We start from the raw sequence: 12290 nt of genomic DNA, 5'->3' as shown, positions 1-12290 counted from the left end.
TTCCAGTTGTTTTTTTAACAAAGGTAGTACTATTTAATATTTTTCAGCCTAATTATTGCAACACTCCTGTCTCACATAGATATTTTCATTTGACATTTAAATGTTGCAAAGTCATTTTATTACCTTACATTTTGACAATCTTGATTCCTCTGATCGTTCTAATCCAACATTTTAAAATGGCTTTTATTTAGGGTAAAATGCGTATTAGTATGACCCTATGTTGTTGTTTTTTTCTCCTCTTTTTCTGTCTCTGTAATTTAACTCAATAACATTGTAAATCACAGTCATCCCTCAATAATTAATAATGATAATGATGGTTGTAATCTAATGCAGTAATGTCATCTTCACCATTAATATTGAAGATTGTAAATAGTTTGTCCAGCCTGAAGGACCCTTTAACTTCTCAAGTCCACACCAGAGGTAGCTAGCGATTATGTGTAGTAAAACAGGAACTGAAAACTAATTGCCATCTAAGTAGTTTTGGTAGCTTACACATAAACATGCATTACATACAGTACAAAATAGCCTTGAGTTGATGAACAATATTACTATGATACATGTTTTGAGAAGGTTCCACACAGAAGTTATGTGATTCCATATGTCAGATCATCTCCACATTTTCCCCTCTGAAGGTCTGCTGCAGTTACTACAGTATTCAGTCAGGGAGAAAAGCTCACTGCCAGCAGTGGGATCAATGTCAGTGTGTTTCTTTAAAATTTAGCCAAAACACAAACCCTCTTCAATTAGTTTTTCATTTTTAATGGGAGCAATAAGACATGAGCATTCCAGCTGAGAGAGCCTCCCTCTTATTTTACAGATTAAAAAGCTGGCAGCAGAGACTTGTAGACAACTTAATAACAGAGCACTGAATCACTACTCTTCATCTGAGACTCTGAGATATCCTACTGGCCCCTCCCCTCGCTTTTGTGTCAATGGCTGAAGGGCACTGCGGCAGCCTTTCAACAGCTAGCGTCCATGCCTGTCACCTACTGCCTCTTCACTCCAGTAACAATGCTCCTCATCCTGTTTCACTAAGTACAAGCCTAAATTACGACTATCAAAGCAATACAACCAAACCCCCTGCTCATTCAAAGCTGTAATTATAATGCCATACTCCTCGTGCGAGCCAAGTCATAATTCTATCAAGACTCGTCTGAGCTTCATGAACTCTCTGAGAGCTGGGGAAGCAGCTTGTATGATTGGTACTTTCTGGAGCGCAGCCACATGACAAGAAGCCAGAGAAGCATCAAATGGATTCATTCTCCGTCACGTAGCCAAAGTCAGAGGGTGGAGGCTTATATAGTTTTTCAAAATAGGGCTGTGTTTGCACTCATACTCATTCACAGAACAGTGTGTGCTTTTTTTGATGTTAGGGTGAAACGGAAATGTTTCCAAGGGAAAGGAACGCTTCTTGTTCAGAAAAAAAAGGGCCACCTGGTGATGTTCAGCTAATTTGCATGCCAAACATTTAAAAGAACAAAACAATTGAGATGACAGGTTGACACTACTGTTCATTATCCGTCTTCTTTTTGCTTCCTCTCTATTTTCTAATCACTCATCATGTGCTCCTTTTGAACAGTTTCTGTCAATGCCCTTTTTTCCCAGTTTTTCTTGTGTGTATAACTGACAGCAGATTTTGAATGGGATCACAGATACAACTGGCAAGATACAAAATATTTGGAAAATAAAGTTTCTAATTCAAACGTCTGACACTACAACTTCAAACAGAGGAATAATCACTTTAACCCAGTTTACCACACCCATCTCTTCCTACCTGCAGCTTTCTGGAAGGAAGAGATGGCCTCCTCCAGGCCGACTATTGTCTGTCTGTCACTGCGGGTTCCGATCTGAGAGTAGAGGGCGGCCATGTTGAAGAGGATGCTGGCCTTCTCCAGTGACAGGTTCTGTTGGCACACTGGCACTCCTGTGAATGAGTCATACCTGAGGGAAAGAGGAGGGGGCTGTCACTGACTCATCAAAACCAGCCCAAAATGTTTTACACAATATAAAATCAAGGCAGGGGAAGGTAACAATGTAAAGGATACAACTAGTAATAGAGAATATGACATTTGGAATTAATATGTTCATCAGGAGATAAGCAGGTAAATAGGGAAAAAAAACATTTTGAAACTATATATTCAGTAACAATAACACATATTACATGTCCTGTATTTACACATATCTAGTTTGAATTATCTCTGCATTTAAACCTTTGTTTTTTTCTTCTCTCCTCCATATTTGAAGGTTGTGAGGGTTTAAAGCTGTAGGCTCACCTTCTCACTCTTATCCATCTCTGCTGAATGAAGTGAATTCAGCAGGGGCAGATTAAACCCCAAACGTGTAATGGCTCATGTCAACTACATTAAAGAACAGCTTAATTTATAATGCTATTTGCATTTCCTGCTCAAGTAGATTCTAAATAGTTCCACCTAATTTTATAGTTATATAAGGTACCAGGTGAAGAAGATGCCAGTCGGGCGGTTTGGGGAGAAGAATCTGCTCTCCATCAGAGGAAGATGGCTGTAGTATTTTGCAAACAGATCCACTCCAGCAGCGTTTCGACTTGGTGTTCGGCAAGCCTACGACATGAAAGAAAACAGATCTGATACAGTTCTCAATAACTCCAATTAGTCACAGTTGAGTTCACCCAAATCACCAAAAAGTTATTTTGAAAACCTTGTACTCAGAATAATTTCCCTAGCTGTCTAGATAGTTTCACTTTTAGTCCTGCGACTTTAAGATTTACTTCTCTGAAAATTGTGCCGATTAAAGAAATACAAAGCAATGAAGCAGCACACTGCTGCAAATCCAGCAAGGTCTGTGAACGATCCAGAGAAAAGTGAGACATTGTTTCTGTTTTCAGCCGTTTTCGTGAACTACAAAATACCATTATTAGATTATTATCTCAATAATTCAGAAAATAAAAACAATCTTTTTGTTTTTGTGATTTAACTGCAAACTTTTAATTGCTGGATTTATGACACTCTTTAAATTCCCTCGGAAGAAATGATCAATCTAAAATGCTTTGTTTTATTTGTCTCTAAAGAAACTAAACATCACTAGAGCAAAATAACAAATCGTAAACATATACTGTCAGATGGGGGTGTGAGTGTTTGCTACCTGTCGCAGGTCCATCAGATCAGCAATCTCTTCTTCAAAACTGTTGCCGTCATCACTGTAGTGCTCCAAGATAAAGTCCTGTCAACAACAGAATAAACTCATCATCTCAATACAAAACCTTTCTGTACTTTGCACAGAAATCCAGGCAGCTGGTGAGAACCATCATTAGCACAATTGACCTGCTCAAAGATTAACACATCAGAACACCTCTCACGATGGCTGTCAACAAACCACAGGCTGCTGAGCATCATCACTACTTTCTTTTTTCTTTTTGTCCCTACTGACACACAAAACACTTGAAAGGCGCTTTGTAAATTCAAGTTATTATTATTATTATTATTATAAATGTGCCAATGGGAAAATTTACAGTTGAATCCATGTTGAAAAGAGACTTTTGAAATGACTATATCCTCATATATATATGTGTGTGTGTGTGTGTGTGTGTGTGTGTAGAGAAGCGTGGGTATGAATTTGTGTGTGAATGCAACTGTAAAGCGCTTGAGTCGATAAGACTGGAAAAGCAGCTTTATAAATACAGTCACTTTTACATTGTGCCGTTGTAAGGAGGGAATGGTGAAACTGCTGTGGTTTCTTCTGTACCTTGAATGGAGTAGAGAAGTCAACTTCTTTTGTCTCCTTCAGACCCAGAGCAATGAGGGGGATGTTGGCAGTTTCCCTGCACACAAAAAGAAAAAGAGAAGTCATGACCAACCATTTCATCTTAATCATTATGCATATGAGGTAAATACTCACAGACGTGTTGGCAGTGAGGACAACAACATAGTAAACACGTGATACAGCAGGGCCTCACGATAAAAAGTTCAATGCTGTGCTTTTTTGATTCCTCGACAATTAAGCAAGGCTCATTCTGTGAACATCGACCATGAGTCTACAGATACATTAAGAGGTTAATGGTGAAGAAAAGCAGTTTCTGAGGTGCGGCACATGCTATCACCAACAGAAACTCCCTTTGACCATAGACCAAGCCTGGTTATGGATATCATGCTGATGACATTCATATTAGTTCATAATCATGTGTACATTTCTGGGATCCGCCTAGTCACATCAGCCACAGCTTTGTGGCTTTAGAAAGTTTATGTTTTCATTGAATCTTAAGTGTGGTTTCATGGTAAGTCTGGATTAGACAGATGGTGCTGTTCGAGCAAGGCACTGCACACACTGCAGGGGTCAGGATTTAAAGGCGAATGAGGCCCCCACACACACACCACCTTGTCTTGTAAAGCTGCACAGCTTTAAAACAGGCTTTTTACCCTCTTTTATTGAAACTCACCAAACCGTAAACAGAAGGTGCCATAAAACACCATGTTAACCCTCTGTTTTGATCTCAGTTGCAGTGATAACATTTGTAATGCTGCAGTTACCTGGAGGTCCAATCTGCTGACGGATAGAAAGCAGGTTCAGCTTGTTATCAGAGCTGAGGAAATATAAACTGATCAGAGTCTATTAAAAAAAACAGCCCTTCCCCCACCAAGAGAAGAATAACGAGGCGTCGCTAAATGCATTGCTCTTAAAAACATACCCAGGTTGCTTCTGGACATTTAAGTTATCAAAAAACAATGAGGGCAGCAGCGGCACAAGTATTCATTAATGATCTTAGCCTGAATCTATTATAACCCCGACTCTTTAAATATAAGAGATCAGAGATGAAAACACAGAGTTTTCACTGCACAAGACATCAACAACAGAAGCTCCAGAAACCAAACTGCTCCCACTCATTCATCACTTGATGATAAGGCAGCATTCCTCTGGCACACTGGCTCTGTGAATCACAGAAAACCTCATTCATCAGTAACACTGACAGAGCACGGTGGAGGCTGCAGCGTGATCCATTAGTGCCTGTAGATGAGATCACTGCTCTTTTCTCTGGCTTGGACTGAGGGAGAGGGTGGGAGGAGGGGGTTCTGTAGGGAATCTGAAATGTTAAAAGCCCCCTAAGAAGTTCACCCCCCGCCCCTCCTCCACCACCGTTTAAAGTGTCAGTGTTCAAGACATGGAACAGACGATCACCCAGTGCAGCCCCAGCTCTGGTTTACAGTGAGAATCTTGCACAACTTCAGATGTTTAGTGAATATCAAAATGCGCGAAGTCACAATCTTAAAACAGAATACTAAGGCCCCTTCAAGGGAAAAAAAACTGAGATTTCAAGTATATAGTCATAATAGTTTGAAATTCTTTATTAGGATTAATTCCTTGAGATGTATTATCTTGTTTTCAAGGAGATCCTCAAGTATGAGAAAAAGGTTTTACGAGAATAGTCAAATTTTTATGAGAAAATAGTCATAGATTTTAAAGACTGAAGTCATTATTTTATTAAAGTAAAGTTGTAATGTTTTAAAGTAATATTTCCAGAAAAAAGTCATACATTTGATTTCTGAATATTACATTATTATTAGTATCAGGACACAGAGAGAACCCACATACTTCTGTTTTGTAGTGGTCAGATTTAAAGGTATCATTTTTTACATCTGTGTTCTCTTCCAATTTGGTAGTTTATCAAGAAACAGTGAGATTGGTTCAAGATTTAGGTCCAGAAGGAGTAAAATTTCAGTGAGCACAAATTCCCTGAGCTGTTTTTTCTCATTAAATGATGCCTTTTTTCAGTCTTTTTACTTGAAATAATTGATTTTTTTCCCCCTTTATGTGGCTTTAACACTCTGTTGTACTACAAACAACCAGTTGTCATAGTTCACAGAAGCAGAGGACCTCTCTAATGTAATCTCATATTCTAGTGCCAAAGACTCTTTCCACTCTATCTCAGTAATAAAGTGAATGAATCCGCCTGTGGTGCTGATATCTTAATCTGACTGTTTTCATTTGTCATCACTTCTGGATGCTGATCCAGAGGAGGTTCAGTTTGTTGTCCAGGTCAAGAACAGTACAACAAGGTACTGAACAAACATTTACTACATCACAAATCACAGAAGAAACAACAGTTTGGTATCAGGAGTGTCAAAGACTTAATGTTACAGTGATTAATGTACATCATTAAAATAATGTTCAACATATTCTTTCTGTGTTTGTTTTGATAATTGATAAGATTGAACTCAGCAAGATTAGCTGCTGTTTTTTCATTTGGTGCTGAGAGTAGTTCACCGACTTCACGTACGGCATGTGTACTGCACCAGTCACATTTACTGTACGTGCTCTCTGTGTTGCATTACCTCATGCCAAAACCAGCTAAATCTGGTCTGAGTGAGAAATACCTATTGAAGGACACTATTCAATGGATGACTGACCCGGTGGGAAAAGCCTTGAAAGGCGAGCTGAGGTTTTTGTTTCTGCAGCTAAGACTGAGGTTGTGTTTCAGGCTGAGAGGAGGAGGCTAAGTCTCCATTGTGGCCGTGCAGCGTCATCCCTGAGACAATTGCTCAGAAATGACAGGGGAGAACTTTCTGAACATATCTGATATTCCCACGTACACGTTACCTGTGCCCCTGTATGTATGGCCTTTTGTATATCTGGTAGTGTGAATGTGGTGACATGAAACCATTGGACTCGGCACATGTTTAATTTTCTTTTAAACAGACACAAGGGTGAACAGGTGATGGCAGTTTCTCACCCTGTTTGTTGTCTGTGCACGGAGCAGGCTGAATGTTCCCACACTCGAGTCCCCATGGTCCCATGTGACAGGGGACATTGAGATTGTACAGAGACACAGCTGTTTGATTGTGATGATGTTGCTACCATGTTCATCATTAGTAAACTAATTGTGTTTTTCTTAGTGGCTGATATGCAAAGCTATTATGCCTCCACACCGGCGACAGGCAGTGGCCAAAGGCATTATGCTTTTCAGTTGTCTGTCAGACACGGTATCTTAAAAACACCTTGAGGCTTTTTCTTCAAATTTGGTAAAAATTTTCATTTTGGACACAAAACACGTTTTGTTCACATTATATTGTGAAGGTGATATGTCAGGAACACAAACAGGGAATTTCATCACATCTGGCACAAACATCCACTTGGTTTCAAGGATGACCTCAGTAGAATTGGGGGGTTAAAGGTCAAGGTCACTGTGACCTAACAACACTCTTTTTTACCTTGTGAACACTTTATCTGAGTAATGCCCTGAGATAATCCTTTCAAATATGCTACATGCATTCACTTGGACTCCCAGGTTAACTGATTAGAAGTAGGTGGTCAAAGTCACAGTGGTCTCACAAAACATGACGTCTCAAGAGTGCCTGAAGGATATTTCTTTAAATTTTGACTTAAAGAGTGGTTAAGGGTCAAAGCAACCTCATACCAGTCTGGAAATGTACACAGGTTGAACCTGCACTGGTTGGTGAAGGCATGCAACCACAGAGCAGTATTTCTTGTTTTATAAAAGATAAGAGATGGAGGAGGATATTTCTTGTTGCTTTAAGCTTGACCCCAAATGCCTTCACATCAGACAAACTGTAAGTTCCTGTCTGTAACGACATCAGTTCAGTCACAGAGTGAAACACAAAATGTATCCAGGAAAATCTTTACTCCACCATATTCACACATTAAAATTCATCTTCTTTCCAACACAAGAAGTCCTGTCTGATTGCAACCCTGCAGACAGGACACCTGATTTACCAGGTCGAGTTCTCCCACTCTGCTTACAGCATGGAGACTCGAGGAGGCAAACAAACTAATCTGGTCTTTTTGCAGCACCAATACGAGTGACATTTTTGGTTTTATAAGGTGATCAGCAGAGAATTTAGAAGAAAACTGAGTCTGGAACTCATAACAAAATACCGTCTCGTATTTTTTCAAGCAAACAGTCTGATCAGCAGCAGGTTGATACTAAACACCTAATCATGTAGGATTTCTGTCAATGACCCTCAGAACCATCACCATAGTTACCAGCACACAACACTGCAACCTTCACAAATCTACACAACCCCCCATATCTGCCCCCATCGTTTTACTGCTCTGTTGTTATTTGTTGCCATTGGTAACATGGCATCTACTACAGAAGACTGTATATGTTTGTGTGTGTATGGTAGTGTATGAATGTATCATATATGTATTGGTGCCTCCTGGATGTGGAGTACACAGGCTTGTGATGTACATGTAAATGTATTTTTGTTTTGCCTTATGTGTGCGTAAGTGAATGTGTGGAGCAGGATTAGTGTGTTCAGCGTGTGTGTGTGTGTGTGTGTGTGTGTGTGTGTGTGTGTGTGTGTGTGTGTGTGTGTGTGTGTGTGTGTGTGTGTGTGTCCAGGCAGATGGCTTACAGAGGCCTCAAGTGTTCTTGATAAAAAGAGCCAGCTGGAGGCAGGCGCACTTCAGTCAAGCAGAACCTCCATTTCAGTTTATTTGCAGTAATTTACAAAAAAGATACGAAGATTTTTATCTTCAATACATTACACAAAGGAAATATAACATTGCATTCTTCTTTTATTACATATAAAATTGAGCCCAGGCCACTGAAGTCTTCAAAGTGCTGTCCATGGTTACAAAGCATGTACTTAAACCTATGTGGTTATTTTTCCTGATGTGTTATCTTGAGGAAGTAGAAGTTATCTACAGCACACAGATGCAAATCACATCTCTCACCACTTTTATAAATCTCTTTATTTCCGTAGTCCAGTTATCAAGTCCTTTCTGTTTAACTTGACACGTGACATAAACACGTGTCAACCACACCCCATAAACTTGTCTTTAAAAACAGAAAACACCAGCACCTATCACCGTCACTCACACACCTCAACACACCCGGTCGTCAGGCTGACGAGCCTTGAACTAGATGTTTATCTCATTCATATCCAGCTCCTCTGCTCTTGGTCTGTGCGTTGCGTCACAAAAAAACCAGCTGATCCAGTTCAACAACAACAACGTCACACTTTACGTTCATGTCATTCTGTGTGTCTTCCTCTTTCTCCCTACACCTCTCTTCTCCGTTCCTCTGTCATCAAGCACTTGAGCCGTCAGTCTCATGTTCGATGCCAATTTACACAGTGTCTCTGTGTTCTATTGGTTTTGTTTTAATAGCAATCTGAGGGTAACATCTCCAGACTGAGGACTTATTTACATACTGATGACTTAGAACAGTCCTCACTCACAACAGGTTTGGAAAATCAAAAGCAGGATACAGTATTTGGGGGTGTCCAGGTTGAGACACTGGATTATTATTATTACTATTCCTGCACACTGACATGGCAAGATAGGGAATTAGCCTAAGTGGAGGTACTATGTACTCTTAGAGGACCCTTCTTGTTTCTCACTTATGATATTTTTTTCTAACAAGTGCAGTGCCAATTCTAAACCTGCCTGTTTGCTTCTCCGAGTTTAAAGCTCCAGAGCTACTTCAGTATTATTCCTTGTCATTAGTGACTCCTGCTCGAACAGTTCTACAATATACTGTCATTTTTTATATTGTTTGTGTGCTGGACATTGTGAACAGGGCTTTTCATAAAGCGTCTATGGTGCAGAGTGAAGTTAGAAAACTGTGGGATGATCATACCTGATTTATCTGCTTTGAGGATTTTATAGTTAATGTTTTTCATGAAATAAAAACTGAAATGTCTCTACTTTCATATTCATATTTTGCATGTCGGCAATTTCAGAGGTCTGTTAAGCAAAACAAAAAGCTCTGTAATTCAACTCGATACGAAGTATTAAAGCAACAAAACACACTTTGTGCTTTTACTTTAAAAACAAATCGCCAAAGGGGGAAGGGATTCTGTGAATGTTTTTGCCATGCTCAGCACCTGCAACAACTGTAACTGTCTGTGTCAGTCCGATAAATTAAAAAAATATATATACATCAAAGCGATCTAGCTGCGATTTTGACCAGAATTTGACCCAGTTGTCCATGGACTAAATGCACTTGTCGCTTCTTTATTCAATTTCACAACAGTTCAATATTGACCATACCACAAATCCAAATCAAGACCAAACTCAACACTGCACTTTGCATGACCACAAAGAATACAGATGCCAAGTATAAAGATGATTAGCCGAACAGTTCCCAAGATTTACACATAAAGACAGACAATTGTGGAATTATTAACTCGATGATCATTTGAAAATGAGTCAGTGTCTTGTATAGGAGGAGTATAAACAGTAGAATTAGTAAAAAGAAGAAAGAGTCATGTTTATACTCACTGGGTGCTCTGGTAGACCTCCACTGAGCTGTTCAGTCCTTCCAGCTGTCCCATCAATAGCTGCAGGTTGGCATTCACATAGCTCAGCTCCAACAAAACCATCTCTTTAACCTTGTTATTAGATGTGGCCCTGCTCACAAGAGAGATAGGTGGGAGAGAAAGAGATGGAGAAAAAGAAAAAGAAAAAGAGAAAGAAAAAGAAAAAGAAAAAGAAAAAAGGTCAGAACATGTTTGACTTAAAGAGAGGGCAGAAAAAAAGAAATATCAGCCTTGTTATTATCCACTCTGAGCCAACCCAGCTTTCCTGCCTCTGATTATTAAAACAAGTGGTATTCTGGACCACAGACCTGCGTCACTGTTCCCTGCTGTGCACTTCACTTACTCTCCAGCTCACAGCAAAGATCTACAGCGGCAATGTGGCTCAACAGCTCATTCCCACGGTAAAAAAAAACTTTACCATTAGATGATAAACTTGATATGATCACCCTGTATATGCAGCAGTACACAGGCAAGTGGCCAAGAGGGCCGATACATCTGTCAATGTAAAAAGTCACCTACACAACCACAATCCTGTCACATGTAGGTTTTGTTCAAGGTCACATTAGCATGGTTTCTTAACAAAGCATTCTGGGAGTTAAGTAAACCTGTCCAAACATTTAAAAAATCAACATCCCTTAAGAATTGATCATGTGAGTGATTCGTGTCCAATTTCATTCTGCACAATTTCTGAAACGAAAGCATAACATATACATTTTTGTGTTAAGGTGAAGAAGAACATGGTGCTAAATCTGTCCCTGTGTGTGTGTGTGTGTGTGTGTGCATACAGAGTATCTATAAGGAAACCCAGATAAGGGATTCACTGCACAGCAGAGATAAGGCTGTCATGACACTCGGGGGTGGTCAGTGCTTTTGTGAGTGTGTGTGCGCGTGTAGGTTAGCATAGACAAGTGAGTGGATCCTTTGAAATGCAGAATTTATGATACAATATCACTTGCTGAGAAGACAACCAGTAATTCACGTGGATCTATGGTCACACACACACACACACACACACACACACACACACACACACACACACACACACACACACACACACACACACACACACACACACACACACACACACACACACACACACACACACACACCTCGGGATGTGACTATATCCTTATCACTCGTTTACAGTGAAACCCTACATCTATTATCTGTCAGTCATAACTAATGGGACCCACATGTACACACAGCCCTGTCAGCTCACAGATGTTTGACTGTTGTCAACCAGAGCCTGTCTGTCACCTGATTGCTCTCTCTCTCTCCCTCTACCCTGTAATTACAGAGGATGCTGTTTTTTTACAAGGTGAAATGTGAAGAAGCACCAGCAGCTTTTTGCTGAAGTTTATGGAAAACAAATAGTAAAAAACAAGGGTTTAGTCATTATTAGACTATTATTAAAGCCATCATAGATGTTCAAGATCTGCATACTGTGGTGGAACCTGTGTTAAATATATTAAGGAATCACTGGATAAAGTATTGGTTTAACCAGAACATGTCAACACGGAGCTGATTTACTTGGATGGAGCGAGTTTGAAAATGGACGTTCCTGATGAAACTGCACACTTCCCAGTTCAAAGGGTGCATACCATACCTAGTTTTTACAGAGTGTTCCATTATGGGTTATCTGTAGCCTTTGTTGTTGCTGATGTTGCTGGGTGACATACAGTGCGAGTGTTTTTGAGTGCGTCTATAGTGAGTCTTTGTGACTTAATCAGCCTGTGTTGGTTAGTCCAGTTTAACCTGCATGCGTGTGAAGGCTGATGTAACATGCTCTGCTGCCACTGAGGAGATATGTTCATGAGAAGTGAAGCAGGGAGAAAATCTGTCAAACAACCACTAGGTCTGTCACAGATGATGAGCTCAAAAAGTCCAAACACTGTTAAATCGTGTCAGAGAGAGATTGACTCTTTGCAGTGACTCAGTCTGATGACTAGTGGCTCCTGGAACAGAAGTTTGTTATCTACTGATGTCCAACAGGACAAGATGTGTGGTTTAGGTTTTAACAGTGAAACTGTGAGG

General features: G+C 40.0%; 1 protein-coding gene across 2 annotated transcripts in view; it reads right to left on the bottom strand.

The window, feature by feature from the left end:
* rhpn2 (rhophilin, Rho GTPase binding protein 2) overlaps window positions 1–12290 on the bottom strand; it is a 33992-nt gene that overhangs the window by 11908 nt on the left and 9794 nt on the right. For both annotated transcript variants that reach the window (XM_035159924.2, XM_035159933.2), the window contains exons 3-7: window positions 10219–10347; window positions 3721–3796; window positions 3121–3198; window positions 2455–2579; window positions 1775–1941 (exon numbers count right to left, since the gene is read on the bottom strand). In XM_035159924.2, coding sequence (XP_035015815.2) covers window positions 1775–1941; window positions 2455–2579; window positions 3121–3198; window positions 3721–3796; window positions 10219–10347 — 575 coding nt within the window. The remainder of the gene's footprint in view (window positions 1–1774; window positions 1942–2454; window positions 2580–3120; window positions 3199–3720; window positions 3797–10218; window positions 10348–12290) is intronic.

Source organism: Hippoglossus stenolepis, chromosome 1 (genome assembly GCF_022539355.2).
Source record: "Hippoglossus stenolepis isolate QCI-W04-F060 chromosome 1, HSTE1.2, whole genome shotgun sequence".
Classification (NCBI taxonomy): Eukaryota; Metazoa; Chordata; class Actinopteri; order Pleuronectiformes; family Pleuronectidae; genus Hippoglossus; species Hippoglossus stenolepis.
This window is presented reverse-complemented; position numbering and strand designations above follow the sequence as displayed.